The sequence below is a fragment of the Talpa europaea genome, assembly GCF_964194135.1.
Source record: "Talpa europaea genome assembly, chromosome: 9".
NCBI classification, from domain to species: domain Eukaryota; kingdom Metazoa; phylum Chordata; class Mammalia; order Eulipotyphla; family Talpidae; genus Talpa; species Talpa europaea.
In genome coordinates, this window is record NC_140076.1 from 106,191,600 (window position 1) to 106,210,869 (window position 19,270).

General features: G+C 38.1%; 1 protein-coding gene across 1 annotated transcript; it reads right to left on the reverse strand.

Annotated features, from left to right (window-relative positions):
• Positions 1-1,246: 1,246 nt before the first annotated feature.
• Positions 1,247-18,989, reverse strand: PSMA5 (proteasome 20S subunit alpha 5; the record flags this gene model as incomplete). Its single annotated transcript, XM_084243782.1, has 9 exons — positions 1,247-1,324; positions 4,096-4,182; positions 5,180-5,282; positions 5,827-5,885; positions 6,018-6,125; positions 7,051-7,118; positions 9,333-9,459; positions 15,754-15,820; positions 18,961-18,989. The coding sequence occupies 9 exons, from the start codon at positions 18,987-18,989 to the stop codon at positions 1,247-1,249; spliced, it is 726 nt and encodes a 241-aa protein (XP_084099908.1).
• Between the last annotated feature and the right edge of the window lie 281 nt (positions 18,990-19,270).

The following is a 19,270-nucleotide window of genomic DNA, read 5'->3' on the forward strand; positions in this document are numbered from 1 at the left end:
TAACCTCATGATCAATGTTAGTTAATTTAACAGGGTTTAAATCTCTAGAAAGTTTCCAGAATGTTGGTGACAACATACTCTAGTTCTCTAGTTTCCTTATGTGTATGTCTAGGGCAAATTCCTTTCTCCCAAATGTTTCCTGTCACTGCAGTCTCCAAATGTATATAAGCATCAATTGTTGACTGGGAACTACAGGATGAGTATGAATTTACTCAAACAGTCAGAATTTACTTTGATATCGTTAACTATCCACTAATGTTAATGACGGTAATACACAACTCTGCATTATCCACATATGGATTAACCATGTTGTGGATAGTACATTTCAAACCTCAATGAGAATTTCCTTTCACTCGGTTTCAAGAGACTTGGCATTGTAACATCAAGAGGTGGTAATTTGAAACCTGAAAATCTGAGTTCAAGTCCCAACAGCTTAATTTTGTGTGTTCATGCTCTCATTGTCTTAGATTCATCTGTCAAGCCGAACAGTATCTACTTCATATGGCCCTTTTTGAGGCTTCAAAAATAGACTGATTTTTTAACCACACATGATGGTGCCTCTAATGAGGAAAGTTCATAGTCTAATGTAAACTACTTCTGAATTATACCATTCTCTTATTGATGTACAACTGATTGTCAGGAAGGTCAATATCATGAATTCTTTTATGGTCCTTAGCTTCATAAAATCTCTTTCCAAATTAAGACACAAAAACTTAACAACATTATAGCTGTTGTTACAACAGCTGTTATAACCCAACTCTCAAAATGTGTTCTTTTGATGATGAATGACTAGCATCTCCTGCATTTAAGGAAAGCAGCAAAAATATGTATTTACTCAAGAGGAACTACAGAATAGAAATAGGTTTACAGTGATATTAACACTTATAAGGCACTGAGAGGAGCTGGACTAGTTTGAATTCATTTGTCAACACCCAGGGATTCATGATATAGTTCATTATGTCGTGGTCACTAAAACAACTTTAGAAAGATCCTCTTGATAGATATTAATACCACTGTCCTTTTTACCTCCTAACACAAACATTTTGAACAAAAGACTGCATTAGGATAGTCTATTAACAAATATTTTAAATGTTTCTTTATTTCAGAACTGCCTTTATGTACAGACATCATAAAAAAAAATGCACATATACTGGAGACTCTCCAGGGAATAACAGCTGGAAATAAAAGTTAAGGGCAATCAGGAGAACTGAAATTGTCCCAGAGAAGTTCTGAGGATCACACTTCTTTAAATGTCCTTGATAACTTCTTCGAGTTCTTCCTTTGTGAACATATGGAAATTCTGGCCAGGCTGCACTGTGGCTAGCTAGAAAGAAAACAGAGAAGGGTTAACAAGCTGGGCTCAGTTACCCTGCTGCTAACCCTAGTATGGCGAGAAGCTTTGCTGGAGATGCAGCTGTTCATTAGGAACTAAGGGATCTGCTGTCCTAGGGATATCCTTTCCAGCAGCAGCTTCCTAAAATAGCTCTCTGACTCCAAAATAAAATTCTTATTGACCAAAATTTCTATTTTGAGGTTAACCCACCACATAATAATTAACCAAATGCCTGATGTCATTGTCACGTCTTTAACATATTTCACAAGGATCTTATAAAAACAGCAGTAAATTACATGGTGTCAGTACTTTCTCTTTTTTTAATTAAAGATTCCTTCAGAAATATATTTACAATATATGTTGCAGCCAAACTTGTGTGACCTTGGGTTACTTGGCCACTAGATGCCTCAATTTTTATCAGTAAAATGGGGATAATAATAGCACCACATTTACAGAGTAGTATAAGGATTAAATATATTAATATATATATGGAAAGTGCTTAGAACAGAAAACCTCTAACACTGTGATAAGCACAAAAACATTGTTAACTATTATTGTTAGGTATTACTTTATCTAAAATTGTCCATGGGGCAACTGGACAACAAAAAGGCCCTTGTTTTCATTTTTTTTAATGACCTGGTCATGACCTGGTTTGTTTCATCAAACACTAATAATAAAAAAATCAGTTGTGGCTGAAGATACTAATAATACCCAGTAGTCCAGGTTATAATATATTTAAGCAATAAAAGACTAGGGTCAGAAGATGGTTAATTTAAAATTTAACTAAAACTGCCAGGTTTTCCATCACCTCTACCTACTGAACATAGTCCTGTGGCTTTGGGCAATAACCAGGAATAGATTCCACTTCACATTTGCCTAAAAATCTTTTGTTTCATTTATTTTAAATGTTATTTCCTTGCACTACCTTAAAAAAAAAAAACTTTAACAGTAAACATACTAAGGCATTTTTTGAGTAACATTCATTACTGACATTTAATACAATTTCAAAATTGCCGGAATTAATATAACCTCATTATATTTACTATTCCCCGATTCATCTACAGATAAAATTTAGGGAAAAAAAACACTACACATCTTAAAAATGTGAAAATTCTGATCTAGGAACATACTAAAAAATTGTCTTCCCAAAAGACCTACCCAATTACATGAAATGTCAAATATTTTTGTAAATTATGTTAAACAATTTACTCCTTCCCATATAGACTGACTGAGGGGAGCAGTGGGCCAGGCAGGGGAGGTCTGCTGAGCCATGTGGGTAGCTCCTTGGCCGGCTGGATAGTGAACTCGTGCTGCAGAGGCTGCAGATAGCTTCACAGTGCTGTGCTTAACCCCTTGTGCTACCAGGGAGGCCCAACAGAAATATTTTATATCTTGATTGTGGTGATAGATACAGGGATACAGGGGCCAAAGTTCACTGAATTATATACTTAAAATGGGTACATTTAACAATACGTATGTTATTATCTCAACAAAGTTGGTTTTTTAGGAAAAAGCCAGATACTAGGTAAAGGATGGGGTTAACAGAGGTGGGTTTTGTTGTTTTTGATTTTGTAAAAAAAGATGCAACTTGGAAATTTTCCTTTTATGAAGTAAAGCAGTTCCCAAATGCCTGCACTTATTAGACCAGTTACCAGAATCACCAGATTTTAGAAAAACAGATAACTGAGCCTCATTTCCTGAGACCAATGATTCCAGCCTCAGCTAGTATTTTAATGTGTCCAGCAATTCTTGTACCCAATGCCTGTGTTCCCTTTTCCAACAGTAATGATTCTCCAAACAGTTTCCATTCTCATTATTTTCATTGCTGCATTCACCTACCATCAGCAAAAGATCTAACAATCACCAGGGAAATAGAGGACTTCTCTCCCAACTCACCTCCAAACCTACCTTATCATTACCTCCTTTTCTCCTGTCTGCACATAATACCCTAAATAAGGGCATTAGGAATCTGATCCATGATTCTTGCCACCTCCCCACATCATAAACAGCTCATACCCCACATGCAGACAAACCCTCAAAGTTCCGTTGCTGTACAATGTTATTTTACATCTTTGATTTTTTGCACAACATAGTTCCATCTTCCTGAAATACCCTTCTCTTCCTTTGTCCAGACATCACCTCTTCCAGTAACCTTTCCTAATGCCCCACTACATCTTCCCATGATAATCTGTTCTCATTGCTACTACAGAATCATCACACCAAGCTGTCACTATTTGTACGTCCCTATCTTATGCAGTATACTACCTGCATAGGGAATCGAATCTGTCATCTAGTATAGCATCTGGCACATAACTGGGCACTCAAAATAATGATGAATAAATTTTACTTTTTGAAACTAATTCCTCCATCTCTACCATACTTTTCCTCTTCTAGAACTTTCCCATCACTATCTAACCTCTGCTTTTATTTCTTTTAACATGTTTCTTTTCAAGCTAATGATATTTTCAAGGTTTTCTCCAACTTTAAAAAGACAAAAATCCTTTTAATGTTGTCTTCTGCTGACACTTATTCAAGAAAGCTGCATACTTTCTTTCTTTTTAGTCCACTTCATCACCTCTTTTTCACTCTTTAAAAATGAATTCTGCTTTTGTCATTATCACTTTACTAAAGTTGTTAATTCAAAGTATATCAATAACTTCTTATGAACTGAGCATACAAAAATTTGATTATCTTTTGTCTACTCAATCTTCAGTAACGGGGGATATGACACTGGAACAAAAATCAGTAAGACAGAAAAATACCTCTATGTTAGTTGCATTCAGCTTCTCCTCCATTACTTGTTTGAGGATAATTAGTGAAGACTTGATGGCTTCTTTCAGTGTCATAGACTTAAAACAAAAGAGCAAGAAGAGTACCCATTAATTACATATAACCCTTTCTTTTATCAAAGATTTCCTTTGTATCTCCTTGAAGAAATAATGTAGTAAACATTAATAAGCCAAAAATATTAATAAATACAGTGCATTTACACATATATCCAGAACTCAAGTAGGATACATTTGCTCAGAGCAAGAAAAAAGAAAAAAGAAAAAAGAAAAAAAAAAAAAAAGAAAAGCTTTATTTTGAACCAGAACAAACTCACCAACTTCTATATGGTAAGTGATCTTTGAAGGAAAAAAAGTTATACTTCTCTATTACTTTCTTTCAATTTAGAAGTAAGATAATATTGGTGTATACTTTGAATAATTCTCAAATGATCTATGAAGATAGTCTAATGATTTAGAAAATCTGCTCCTCTCTTACTCTGTTTTTGTGCCTAATTCACTTGCCTCCTGAATGCTAAGTATGGCAGCCTTCAACCACAAGAGTTAACCAAAACTGGGACTTTCCATCCCCCAGAGATTAAAAAGTACCAAATGCACACTGCTTCAAAAACCAGACTAGGAATTACAAACTGCTAAGTAAAGCTGTGAAGATGAAAGACAAACAAATCATGGTAAATCTATACCACGTTAATACCAGTCAGCAATAAAAAGAAACTATAGACGTGTGGAAAACATGAATGGGTCTCAAAAACAGTGTGTTGAACAAAAAAGAGCAGACACAAAAATACTTATTCTATGATTTCATTTTTTAAAAATATAAGAGCAGACAAGATTAATCTATAGTGGTGATTATGGTTGTGAGAGACGGAAAGACTGGATGGAGAGGAGACAAGCATTTCTGGGGGGTGATGGAAGTGTTCTGTAGCTTGCTTTAGTTGTGGTTACAAGGATATATAATTGTCAAAATTCATAGAAGCAAACTCATAAGGCTTATACATATTATTGTTATGTAAATTATACCTTCATTTAAGAAATAAAAGTTGTCAGAGTGCTTAATTACCTTGTGGTAAACTTCCTGCAAGGAGCTCTGGGCACCCTCTGAAGCAGAGCCAATTGCTCGAGCATCACATTGTACAAAAGTCCCAGATGGATCCATATGAAATCTGTAAACCCACCGCCCCCAAAAGAGGATTAAAATGCTTAAGAATGTGGCATTTTATGTAATAAATATGTAATTAATATAATATGCAATAAATATAATTTCACTAAACTATATGAATGTTTTGCCCTGCAGTCAGGAAACTCCACCAAAATACTGAAGCACAGATCCAGAAGATGTTCTATGCTTGGTGAAACCAGGTCTTCAAAAAGTGTTTAAGAAAACTAGTAATTTCCTCAGAAATTTAGACTCACGTATAGCATAGGATATGTAAATATGGCATTTGAATAGGCCTATCTAAGTAGTTTTTGAGGACAGGGATCAAATCAATACTCTAAATGAAAGTTCTCAAACACAAGAAAGTTACTTCTCTTTCTTTCCAGAATAAACAATGGTTCCAATAGGGGGAGCATTAAGAGCATGGGCAGTATAGAATCACTGTATTCTGTAACAAACTTCTCAGTTGATATAAAGTATTAGTCCCTAGCCCAAATTAAAATAATTCTCCCAAAAAGGAAGCAGGGGGGAAATGGCAAAATGTTACTTACAGCTGGGGTCCTTTCTCATCAACTCCTCCAAATAACAGTGCCACCCCGAAAGGACGAGACTAGGAACAAAATGCAAGAGGTAGTAAGACAAAAGGCTATGAAGCAAGAGGGGCTGGGCAAGGTATGTCCTGAGGACAAATATCCTAAGTTCCAAATACAATAAAAAAACCTGACATGAGTATCACACTCACCATGGCACCTGGATCTGCATCTTCTTCTCCAAACTGCAGAGCTAGATTGGACACAGCTTGGGTCACACTCTCCACTGTCATTGTCTCATTATAGGTGAACCAATGGTTCTGAAAAAGGAGCAAAGCATGGTCTACCTTTCAAATAAGTTAAAACAGCCCATCATCTCACTACAGTATCCCTTTGAATAGTAGCTCAAGCTCCTGTATGCTCTCCTTAGTTCTAAACTTGAATGCTTGGCCTGCCCGAGAGGAAGAGAAATAGTTCTGGCAAAAACTTGTATCAAAAGGACTGGAAGCAATGACAAACTGAAGGATACTCCCTTGGGAAAACGGAGTTAACCCCTCAAAGCATCGAGGTTAGTCTTTTCATAAAGTGATTGCTAATAATTGAGTGCCACGTCCTCTAAAAAATCGTCTCATCACTCTACTGGTGTTTAAGTTAAATGACTTACTCTTATGCAAGTACTGACAGCAGACCTGCAAATAAGTACAAAAAATTTTACCAATCAGGTTTTTTTTCCTTACTAGTCTATTCTTCATGCCTGAATGCAGGAGTTCAGTATTAAAACAACACAATCAGTATTCCTAATCAGTATTTGTCAGCTGGTACCTATCACTACTCACTACAGGAGAGTTGTTATTTGCAAGTATAGCAGCAAAGGCAGTTGGGGGTGGGGTTGAGGGAGAAATGTCCTTTAGCTATGTTCACCTGCTATGGTGCTGCCACAGAAAGTCAATTAGGGTACAGAATGCAGTGTAAAGGTTGCTTTATGTAAGGTAAATTAAAAAAAAAAAAAAAAAAGGCAATGGATTGTCAGCACTATTTACTAGGGCAGCCTTAAAAGTTCAATGGTTGGATGGCTAGACTCCAAGCCTCAGAAAGTTAAAAATAGAAATTCTACCCAAAAATCTCTCCCAAGGGCTATATCTAATATTAACACAGAGACCTGCAATACAGCCCAGGCAGCTGCATCATCACTAAACAAGGAATTCAAGCATCATGGTAAAAAAGGAGAGATGATGCTAATTTTACCTGTGTCTCCACTCTGGCTTTATCAATTAAAGTCTTAGCATCAGCAATTAGCCCACTCATGGCACAACCTGCAATGTAAAAGTAACAGTGACCCAGTGGCCAAATCCTGGTACAACTCTTTATCCACTCAAGAAATACTGAAATTCTGAAATGGAACCATGGCAGTAATTCAGCAATACCACAGCAACATACTCACGAGATTAGATGGGAAATTATCAGCACTGAGCACAAATAAATTATATTACCAATAAATAAAAACTACCCACAAGACAAAGATAGCAGCAGACAGAAGAACAGCTACTCGAATACGCACTTCCATATATTACATCCTTAGACGTCCCCTTGGCACTCTCCGTTGGCCATGTCTTCTAGAGCACTTTTGAACTAAACAAACATTAACACCCCAAAAGGAGAAACATGGAAAAAATAATCATCTCATTGAGCTACAATAGAAGATCCTAGATTAAAAATCAAAAGATTTATCTTCTTCCTGACCAAATATAAAACAACTTGTTATAGCAGAGATAAAGCCTGCCTGATGGTCCAAGATGCCAAGTCGATGGCTGTTCTTCATATGCTGTAACTCAAACCTGAATCTCCAGCCTGTCTCTCTCCCACATTTCAGACCTATAAAGCCAATGACTCCCTTAATGCACCTACCTGCATATACCACAGACTCAACTCAAAGTTATTTCCCTTCTAGACGTCAGTATCTTTGTTGGCCCTCTAACCAGATTCCTAATTCTATAGGTCTCCATCTGATGAACCTGTCTGGAATTAGTCCTCACTTCTCCGTTTTCTGGTCACTGCACCTTAACATCCTTATCATCTTTCTGTTGGACTAGCAAAAAAATGTTTCTTACCTGGTTTTCTTAACTCCATCCTCAGTTCCCTTCACTCTATCTTTAACACTGTGATCACAAAGGTCTTTCTAAAATCCTAATCTCATCATGTTACCTCAATGCTTAAAACCTTTCCTATCAATGCAAAAGGATTAGTTCTTTAGCACCGTAAAAAGAACTTCCACTGCATAATCCCAGACTCATCTCTTGTCACAGTTTATCTCCCACTCATACTAAACTACCTGTGTGATGGTATTTTATATTTTATACCAACAAAGCCTCGCTCATTTCTGTTTCTGACTACAATGTTCTACCCTGCTCCACCCATTTTTTCACTTAATAAACACTTCCCTGGCTTTTAGAATTCAACTTAGTTCATGCACCAACTTCATGGAATACCTTCCTGACAGTGTCACACAAAACTAATTATTCCCTCCTTTGCACCCCCACTGAGAACATACCACAGTCCCTCCTCACACCTGCATTTACTTATTTACATGTCCACTTTCACGATTAGATTGTATGCTCCAAGAAAACAGGGACCATGTCTCATTCCTTCTGATTCTGTGTTGTTTGGCACATAGGTAGGTTCTCAATTTGCTGGATAAAGTGATACTGAGTTACACCAGGATAGGTGACAGAAGATAAAATAGGCACAAAATTCTAATCTTAATCTGATCACTGCATCATAAATATCTTTCTATATCTATGAAAGAGATGTCAGGCTCCCAGAGTCACCATGGGTTCTGATGCCTTCAAGCAATTATCTTATCTATGTGGCATTAATTAGATGGTCAGATAGGTTAAAAAAAATATGGACAGTCCACTAAAATGCCATGCTATAAATAAGTAGAACAACTCATCCTGTAATGCTACAATGGTGCCAGAAGCTAAGACAGGAATTATAAGGGAGATGAAAAAGGGAGTATGGGTGAGGGGAAGAGGGAATAAAAAGATAAAATTGGAAACAGCGAAGAAGGACTGATATGGGCAAAATCTATTATTCTGTACTTTCTGAACCTTAGTCACCCCGAAGATCTTTAAGCATTCCTCTTTTCTCAGTGCACACCCTAGCTTTCTGTATAATTTCTCTATTCCTGTTGGCCTCCTACAGAGCAAACTATGCATCAATGATCAGCCATCACAGGGCGCTGGTCTATGATTCAACCTTCACATATTTCAACCACCACCATATCTGCCAAGTCTAAATGTGAGGAAGAAAGGAGTAGGTTAAACACAACCTACTTCTGGGACCAAGTTAAATCCAAGTGAATCTGCAACTGCTCCCTACTCTCTATATAATGCACTGGCCTACTGCCTGGAATACCACAGCTAACAAGGGAGTAAGACCTTTACCTGATGATGCTTCCCTTGGACCTTCAAAGATGACTTAATTCACCCAGGTCAGATCCTACAGAACAACTTTTCCCTACTCCTTACCTATGTGAGCATCAATCTCTACAATTTTCTCAATGCTGCTGGGCTCCATGAGTGGGGAGGTAATTCTCTTCTCCACGGCAAGGCACACACCCTCTGAAGTCTGGATCCCAATGGCTGTAGAACCAAGCTAAAGAAAGACAAGTATGGTTATCACATACTGGTCAAAGAACAGTCTCACCTACTCACCCAGAGTGTTTCTGTGTACTTTCACACATTAGACGCTTCAATCAGCCATATCTAATATGCTGAGAGAATAAAGAACATTCTAATGAGTTTTAATGTACTGTCACTGTCAATGGCAAGAGCATTGATTTACAGAATTTTGTACTTCTAAAGGTTTAAGTTCAATTACATCTTGAAAACATCTAGGAAATTATCGAATGATAAAATGATAATTTGAATGAGGGGCAGATTCTAAAGTGCTAAACGTAGTGAGCAAGAAAGAAATAAAAGGAATTTTTTTTCTGGACCTGGTGTCATCTCTGCTATCTGAACTGTCTCAAAAGGTGATTATCCTGAAATGTATGTGACCTTCAGAAAAGTAATTTACTTTTCAAAAACAAAGGAAAATAAGAAGAAAAAGGAACACCACCAATATAAAAATATTAATTTTTAAGGTCACCAGTAGTCCACAATAGTTTAATCTCATCTCTCCATCTCCACACTACCATCCCAGTCACTCAACCCTCTATGTTGCAGTTACCTTAATCTGCAAAAGGGATAATAGCAATACCTACATCATGAAGGATAAACACACTTACACAAAAAGCTCCTAAAATAGCTGTCTAAAACAATAAGTAAACAAAGTTTTAGTTATTCTTATTATAGGCTTAGATTACTTCAACAACCTTACTCTCCCCATCTCTACTCTCCCCCAATGTACCTTTCATTTATGGTCTTACAGATCTTATGTTATTTTCATTATACTTCTACTTTTCTGAAGAATATATCCCTGTATTGCCCATAACATAAAATCTAAATAGGCTACCAGAGTCCTCATTAACAACCTAATCCCACTTCTCTCATAATTTTACTATTCATTATTCTCCAACAAAATTCCTCAGGTACAAGCCCCACCCATTTTCTTATGCCACATTGCCCCCTACTCTTGCACTGCATTACCCCCTACACTTGTACCTCTGCTCATGCTATCCCCCCTGGAATATACACTTCCCTCTGCCTATCAATCTCACCCATCATTCATAAAGCCTTTTGTGACTGTAGGTGCTGTCTCCTTTGATTTACATGATGCTTAGTTTACTCCACAAAGCAATGACTGCAAATGTAGGTATCAAACTCCCAAAGCCTGTTACTGCAATAGATTTCAAACAATTCCATGAATCTTTCTACCGAACATGCTTAACACATTTGCAGACTGAAAAATCATGTGTCATACACATATGTATTATTTTTCAAATGAGTAAAATTGCACTTTATTTAGAAGTGTTATTTAATGTGTATATCAGCTTTTTACTGCATATTTTCTTAATTCAATGGATACATGCATAATGAGAGGAGATGAACTGTCCAAGAATTTTATGTAAAAAATATGTGCTCGTACTTCTAATTAAAGGTAGGCTAAACACATAAATTAGCTCTATTGCTTCCCGAAGCCTGATAACATAAAATTACAGGAGCCAGACCCACTAAGACAAAGAGCATGGACAAAGACAGCATTAAAATTTCAAAGAAAGAAATGGGTTAGTAATATTTTACATAGTAGACCTGAGAAATCCAAATCCTAAATCAATAGTAAAGAAAGTCAAGAAACAACCTGATTTATATCATAGGCCCCCAAAAAGGAATGGTGGAAAAAGAAATGGAGAAGCTAAAAACTGCACAATTAGTTTAATATCTGCTTAAAAAAAAGATTTTCAGATCCCCTCCACTATGTTCTAAAGATATTCAATAGATAATAGCCCCCAGCCTCACTCCTGCACAGGACTCTTGAGAGGGTAAAACAGGATTTTTGGATTGGGGGATACCACGCACAGTCAAAGACAGAACTACAATGAGGAAAGGGATTAAGGAAAAAAATGACAAACTTAATATTAAGAACCACAGCGTCTTTACCCACTCAGTTTTCAGAAATCCCCTGCCTGCAGGCATGAAATAAGAGGCAGTTTTCTCTAGAACAGTGATTTTCAAACTTTTGAACCAAATTTCTACATTAAGAAATATATTTTATTAAAAAAAAACTATTAGACTGTAAGACCAATTAGAGGTTACTAGAGGAGAAGAGGAAGAAAGGTGAATAAATCAGTAAAAGGGGTCAACTGTATGGTGAAAAACAGCATGAAACTTTTGGTGGCAAATTAAATGTCATAAATATACATTGATTTTTTTTTTAAAGATTTATTTATTTATGCCTACAAGAGCTAGGGTATAGGCTAGAGATGCAGGGGGTGAGAGGACCAACCAGAGACAGAGTGGGGAACAGAACAGGTAGACTGACTGAAATACACTGCTCCGGGGAGCAGCGGGCGTGACAGGAGAGATTTGCTGCGCCATGTGGGTATCTCCCTGGCCGGCTGGGGATCGAACTCATGCTGCAGAGGCTGCGGATTGCCTCATAGTGCGGTTCTTAACTCCCTGTGCCACCAGGGAGGCCCATAAATATACAATAATTTTTTTAATGAGCACATCTGATGCCTATATAATGTTATAATGCAATGTTACTTCAATTAAAAAAATATACATAATTACAAATCATGACCAAAATACACAAATAAATAAATGTAACAGAAACACAATTTCATGGCTAACAAAACAAAAATACCAGCTAAGACTATGCCTTCTGAGAGCCACACCTCTATTCCTCTTCAAAAGGAAATGCTCCCATGACCCATTAAATTGATTTCAATGCCCACTAACGGGTTAACACCTACACTCTGAAAGACAGGGCTCTTATGAGTCTAACTAGTTCAAGAAGAAAAAAAACTAAAGAAAAATCAATTTTTAATCCTCAATTTAAAAAAAAAATAGACATTTCATCCCCCCACCCCCAATAAAAGAACAGGAAACAAAGGACCTTAGAAATTAAAAATATGTTTATGAAACTATTAGAGAATGGGTCCTACCAAAGTGAAGGAATACATCAAAAAAGAAAATGACATAGTTGTAATAGAAGAGAGAGCTGAAGGCGATACCCAAGATTATGGTGACAGAAGCACCTAGGTACACAGCTATGCAGAGGGCTAGAGAACAATTAGTCAAGACTGAAAGAGCTCTGAAGGCTCAAAAACTTTTATAAGAATCTTTAATGGGGGCCTCCCCGGTGGCGCAGCGGTTGAACGCTGGGTTGCAAAGCTGCCCGCAGCCTCTGCAGCACCGGTTCGATTCCCGGCTGCTCCCTGGCCACCAGAGGAGGGTCCCACATGGTGCGCAGACCTCTCCTGCCACCCGCTGCTCCCCTCAGCAGTGTACTTTGGTCCTTCTGCCTGCTCTGCTCCCCGCTCTGGCTCTGGTGAATTCTCTCACCCTCCCGCGCTTCTGACTGTACCCAGTGCATGTATAAACGAAACAAACGAACAAACAAATAAATAAATAAAACATGCCTCTATAAAAGAAAAAAAAAAAAAGAATCTTTAATGGGATACTTAATGCGTCTGGAAATTTTGAGAGGTACACTGAGACTTGGGGGTGAATTATTGATATGTTACATGCTAAACTAAGCAAACTTTTTTTTTTAAAAAAGAGAAGTATTAACTCCCAGGAAAACAACAGTGTACAGAAAGCGAAAAATGGCTCAGTTGGGAAGAGCATTTACATATTCATACAAATATAAATGCTGAATAATGATCTAGCAAAATTATGAGACCTTTAAGTTAATAAGAGTTGTCCTACCCACACACCAACAGAAAACTCTGTGTGTGTGTGTGTGTGTGTGTGTTAGGAGGGGGGGAGATTGCAAGCAGAAATCTTCATCTATAGATATTACCTAAACAAAAAAAATTTAAGTCTATTTTAGAGATATGGAATAAATGCCAACAAAATTATCAGTTAAAAGGCTATGAAAGTGCTGTCTTTGAGAAGCTGAAAATAAAGAAGGCAGGTTTAAGGGACAGTTACTTTTGTTACAAGGTTTAGAAAACTTTTAGTTTTTGACTTTAACACTACTTGCATGCATACCTTAAAAGAAAATAGAACACATCAGAAACCATTGCCAGAGAATTTAATTTAGCACTTACTTGTTTCCTAATTATTGTTTTATGTAGTGTACTATCTTGAATCACGAAGACTGAACAGAGCAGGAAAGAATTCACATTACTTTTAAATTTTATCGTAAGAGATGTTCTCAACCAGGACCCTTTTTACCCTCTAGGGAATATTAGACAAAGTCTTGAACATCTTTGGTTGTCACAACTAGGATGAGTGTCACTGGCATCTAATGAGGAGAGGTCAAGGATGCTACTAAACAGCCTACAATGCATGACATGGCCCCCCACAACAAAGAATTATCTGCTCTATAAAGTCAATATTCCCTGGATACTATTATTATTCTGTGGAGGAAGTGCTTCACACCACAAGAATAAATTCTCAGTCTGTTCAATATGGCTTCCAACTTAAATAAATTCCTAAACTTTCATTCCAAAAAGAGGGTCAATATTTTTGAGACAGGCTATTTTTTTAAAAATTAAAATCAATTTTATTTTCTTTTGCACTTACATTTACCCCAGGTATTTCAATATTACAATTCTGCTTACAATTTCTCCTCCCCCCCCAAACCCCTTGGTGGGTACTCGGGAAAAAGGAACATCTGAACTGACTCCACATGGTATTTCTTTAAAAAAAAAACTCACTAGCATAATAACCAATGTCTAGATGCTAAGTATAATAATTTTGACCGTCACAGATTTTTCACTCTCACCCCCAAGAAATCCACTCTAAAAGTATTTTCTCCCCACCTTTGCTGGCTATCTCTTACCAATACCATCCATACAGTATCTCTAAGTGACAATTTCTACTTGTCAGACATTTTTGGCTGATTTCTCCAGCATCTTTCACACTTCCTAAACCTGTTGAAAATTGCCTTTTCATTGGCTACTGGTAAATTAAGCACAGCAAAAGGCAGTTTAAATGCCAAAGAGTACATTTTCACAAAGGTTAAGTCGCATCCATTAAGGACACATCACCATTTCCATCCTAGCCCAACCTGGTGTTACAGAGATCAGGTACCATCCCATTATCTCAAAGCAATCCCAAAATTACTAGCATTGAGGGGCTTAAAGCAGAATCCAAAAACAGAGGACTACTGCTTTCCACATCTGGGCAGATCTGTTGTCTTAGCTAAGGCTCAAAATAAATGCCATAGCTTGGAATTGAGATAGTCTCCACTTCATAGTAATGTATGACTGTGATACTGGGCAAAGATCAGAAACTGACAGGTACTTGCAGCTGGCCCATCCTATTCTGTTTCACTATTGATTACAGTGCTGCCACCTTCACTTTTATGTCAACTCTTCAGAATCACTTTGCCCTTCTCCAGACTCTCATACAACCATTTCCCCAATTACACATTTCCTTAAAAAGGTAACTTAGAGGGAAACATCATCTTTCTTTAACTATGGGAAGAATGGTCATATGGAAGAGGTTTAAATATCCTGTGTTCTTTGAAGGCAAAACTAGGTTCAAATGAAGAAAACTTCAAAAAGCCAGACTTTTGATACAATGCAAGGATAAATTTCTAAATCATTATGATTGATTTTCAAACAAAATGAGCTATCTAGTAATAAAAGGTTGTTTGGAAATTCAGAAGAGACTGAAGCATAGAGAGACGGTCTGGACAAGATCAGTAATTTTCACCTCTTATTAGACACGAGAATCACCGGGGGACTCCTTAAAAATACAGATGCCTGGAACTATCATAGACAACTTAAATTAGACTGCCCATAATTCAGCAACTATAGCTCCTACATGACAAGTAACTTTAAGTACAGATATCTTACTTTTAACTTATTTTTTGAACATTGGTATGAACTATTCCATTTTATTACTAGATTACAGAACACATCTCTTATTCAGTCCTGAAAGTGTCTAGTACAAATTCACAACTTACCAACAAGAATAAAGGTGATCAGTTAAAAGATTTGTTCAAGACCACAAAATATCTCTCAGGTATTAACTCTGGACTTCCATATTCTTCTCTTATAGCCAAGAAGATTATGAACATAAACTTGTCCCTCCAATAACACTGAGAAAAAAGCTACTTACAAAATTATGAAGCAGCTATCTGTTCAAAAAGTTTTAAAACATGTTAGGAATGTAACTGAAATTGTTATAAAGATGATGGAAAATGGTTGCTTAAAGCGATAAATACATTTCCTAAGAGAATGGTTAAAGCACACTGAATCCAAATAGTCTGTCAATAAAGCATTATGTTGTCACAGAATTTCATGAACGATGCCACTTGATACGATACCTTGATAGCCTCAATGGCATACTCCACTTGAAATAACCGTCCTTCAGGAGAAAACGTATTCACGCCCCTATAATTTAGAAAAAAATAAATAATTTTTTTTCCAGAAAAAAATCAGAGACACTAAACTCAAATTCCTTAATATCCAGCTCAGATGGCTATAAGATGTATAAGTTGATATTATCCTCCTTTGCCCACAATAATCTGTAGCTATTTTTTGGTACATTAACAGTTTTTCAAGGAAATGGAAGCTATACATGACATACTTTCCCCAGGAAGACTTCAAACTATTTAAGTGATAGCTGATGACTTTCTGTCTCAATCCCAATTCAATCTAGAATTCTTTTGGCAAATTCATGCTCCCAAACTATCAGGCAACCCTCCCCCCTCAATGTGCATTTACCCTCATTACATTACCATAGGTGAATCTGATGTTAATAACTTACTTTTAAGGAAAAGTCATTTATGGGCATAATTCTCTATTTCTTTGTATGAATTAGTATTGTTATTTTTAACAATACACTGACATCTGTGTAGTTCTTCAAACTTAACCTGGTTACCTGGTTCACTCACCCAATACGTATTTATACCAATTACACATCACAATGCTTTTCTCTCTAAAATACTTCCCCACTTTTACTTGTTCCACTGTGCTGGAAATCTCTTGGCAGCACTAATCATGGCTTGTGTTATAAAAGCTTTCAGCTAAAAATATTTGAAAAAGTGAGTGAAAGTTATGATTCTTGGTTTATGGAGTGTAGATTTTATAACATGTAACATTAGATATAGTACAGGGTTTTCAAATTTGTTAAAAAAAACTTATCAAAATACAGAACAGAAAATAAAATTAACACATATTGCATATCTATGATATTCCTGGTACTGTTAAAAACTCTTAAATAATTTCTCACAAATCCTCAAAACACACCTAAATAAGATAGTACTCTAACACAGATACTATTTTACAGACGAGAAAGTTGAGGCCAACTACTTTCAAATACTTATTACCAACCTGACATCTTTCCTATCTATACAGTCTCCTGAGCATTTCCACTTATTATAAGATACCCCACAAGCACTGAACACTCAACAGTTTCAAAATCAGCTTTACCACCTGCCATTTTTACTTTGTTTTTAAAAGCCCTCTACCCCCTCCAATTCCCCAAGCTACAAAGTTCTGAATGATCTGATTCATTCTACTCCGACTTCGCCCATATTAATCATATACCAAATTATAATCATATATATTAATATATTAATCATATACCAAATTCATATCAACTTCCCCTCCACAGTAACTTAGCATTCTCTTCCTTCCATTCTCAATGTCCTCATTACCTTTCACCCGTTATAACAGCCTACCTGGTATTGACGTGCTCTTTGCTCTAATCTCATCAATCTCTATAGAACACTTATGATTATGTAACTTCTTAAAATGAAAATTAATGGCACTCAGTTACCTACAGAGTAAGACCCAAACTTACCTACCTAAGACCCAAACTCCTTAACAACATATTAAAAACCACCCAATATTTAATGCTATCCTGTTTCTCACATATTATTCTTTTTCTGTTCCCATATATGTGTATCACATGTACCAACCAGACCAGAATTTTCCATATACTGTGCTGTCCCACTGCCCCACCGTTGTTCAGTCTATATTCTACGCCTCAAAACTACTGACCATCCTTATACATGTTTATTAAAATCTTATTCTTTCTCAAAACTCAGTTTAAAATATCAGCTCCAGTGAAGTTTCCCACACTCCCCTGATATTAAGTGCAGTCTTTCATCTAAACTCCCATAGAGTTGATTTGAGTTTTTCTGGTGACACTAAAACATACTAGTTATTTCTGTAAGTCAGCTTCCCATATCAGAATAAGGGTCCTCACTTTGTTCACTGCTGTGTGTCCAGCACCTAAAACAGCACCTATACACAGCAGCCATTCAAGCACATCAGCTAATAAAAAGGGCTGTATATAAGGCATTCTTAGGCAAAAATTGAAAACTCAAATCAATAAAGATGCTGAGCAAACGAACACAAAAATGGAATGAAGGCTTTCTGATAAGAATAGCAATTTCCATCATAATAAATACTCTAGCTCAAAATTATATTCCACGCTTTGGAAGCTAAATACTGACTAACAAAGTTATTTGTAAGGCAGTAGAGGAAAATGTCAGTTTTAAAATGTCACATACAGCCTCTCTAAGTCAGCAAACAAGTAAAAAAGCGGTAGTTCCCAGTGATCAAACTTTTCACAAGCTCAACATATGCTTGCCAAATGCAGCTTCTTAAGCTATGTAGTTCAAAGAAAACATCTGCCTTTCCTAACTGGGAGGGGGAGGACTTAACAGCCATGTGCAAATTTAACTGACCAAAACTGAAACTGAAAATAAAAATGTCTACAGCATGAATCTGTACAATTTAGTATCACTTAATACCCCCAAGCCTTGAAAAGCTTTTCTTTAAAATAAATACTACAATCACCAATCCTGATTTTCGAAAACATTAGATCTGGCCTTCAACACACACTGTAATCAACTTGCTTCAAACTTTTTGAAAAAGCTCCGGTCTAGTGGAAATCAGCGTGACTGGCAAACTCCTGAGACTTACTCTAAATTCCAGCTCCTACAGTCAGACCCCAGACTCTCTCTCCGGCATACCCGAGGCTGCCTCTGCACTTCTGCAGGAACCACACATCCCAGCACGCCCAAGTACATCTCCAAGGGAAGGTTCCCCCAGCCCCCGCCTAAGGGGTGGGGAACGAGGTTGTTCTCCTAAAAGGGAGTGGAAATGCCCAAGCCCCCAATCTCCAGTTGTTTCCTCCTCCCCGGTGGACGCTTATATTTTCTGAAAGGGAGTCAGAGAGCACGCAAGGATGAGCGGGGAAGGGCTGACCCCCGACCTGGCCCGGGTTAAAGGTCGGAGTCCGGCCCCTCGGGCGCCCGGGTTCCCCCGCACAAAACGGAGCTCCTCGCTTCCGCACCGAGTCGGGGCCCGGCGGTGACTCAGCGGCAGGATGAGGGGCCGACAAGGCGCTAGTCTGGCTCAGGGGCTCCCGGCGGGCGGCTGCGGGGGGGCAGGAGCGCCCCGGGCCGGGCCGGACTCGGGTTTCGGGGCGCCCCATGACACGGCAGAACCCGGGCCGCGGCCGGGCCCCGGGCCTGCCCACACAGAATACCGACCCTCTCCCCGCCAGCCGCACAGACCTGTCGTACTCAGACCGGGTGAGGAACATGGCGAGGGCTGGCGAAGGCGGGAGCCGCTACACCAGGCGTCCGAGGGCCACACGAGTCCAGCCGCGCTCACTCGGCCGCCCGCCACACTCCCCAGGCCCTGCTCCCGACTGCGCGTGCGCCCACCGCGACCCCTTCGGCCCGCCCTTCCGCTCCTGCCTCCTATTGGTTGGCCGTAGTTCCCGCCGAGGTGATTGGGCCAACGTGCTGGCCCCTCGGGCCAGGGAGGGCGGGACAAGGGCCGTCCTTCCGCTTTGAATTGCAGGTGGTTGCTAGGGGCGCT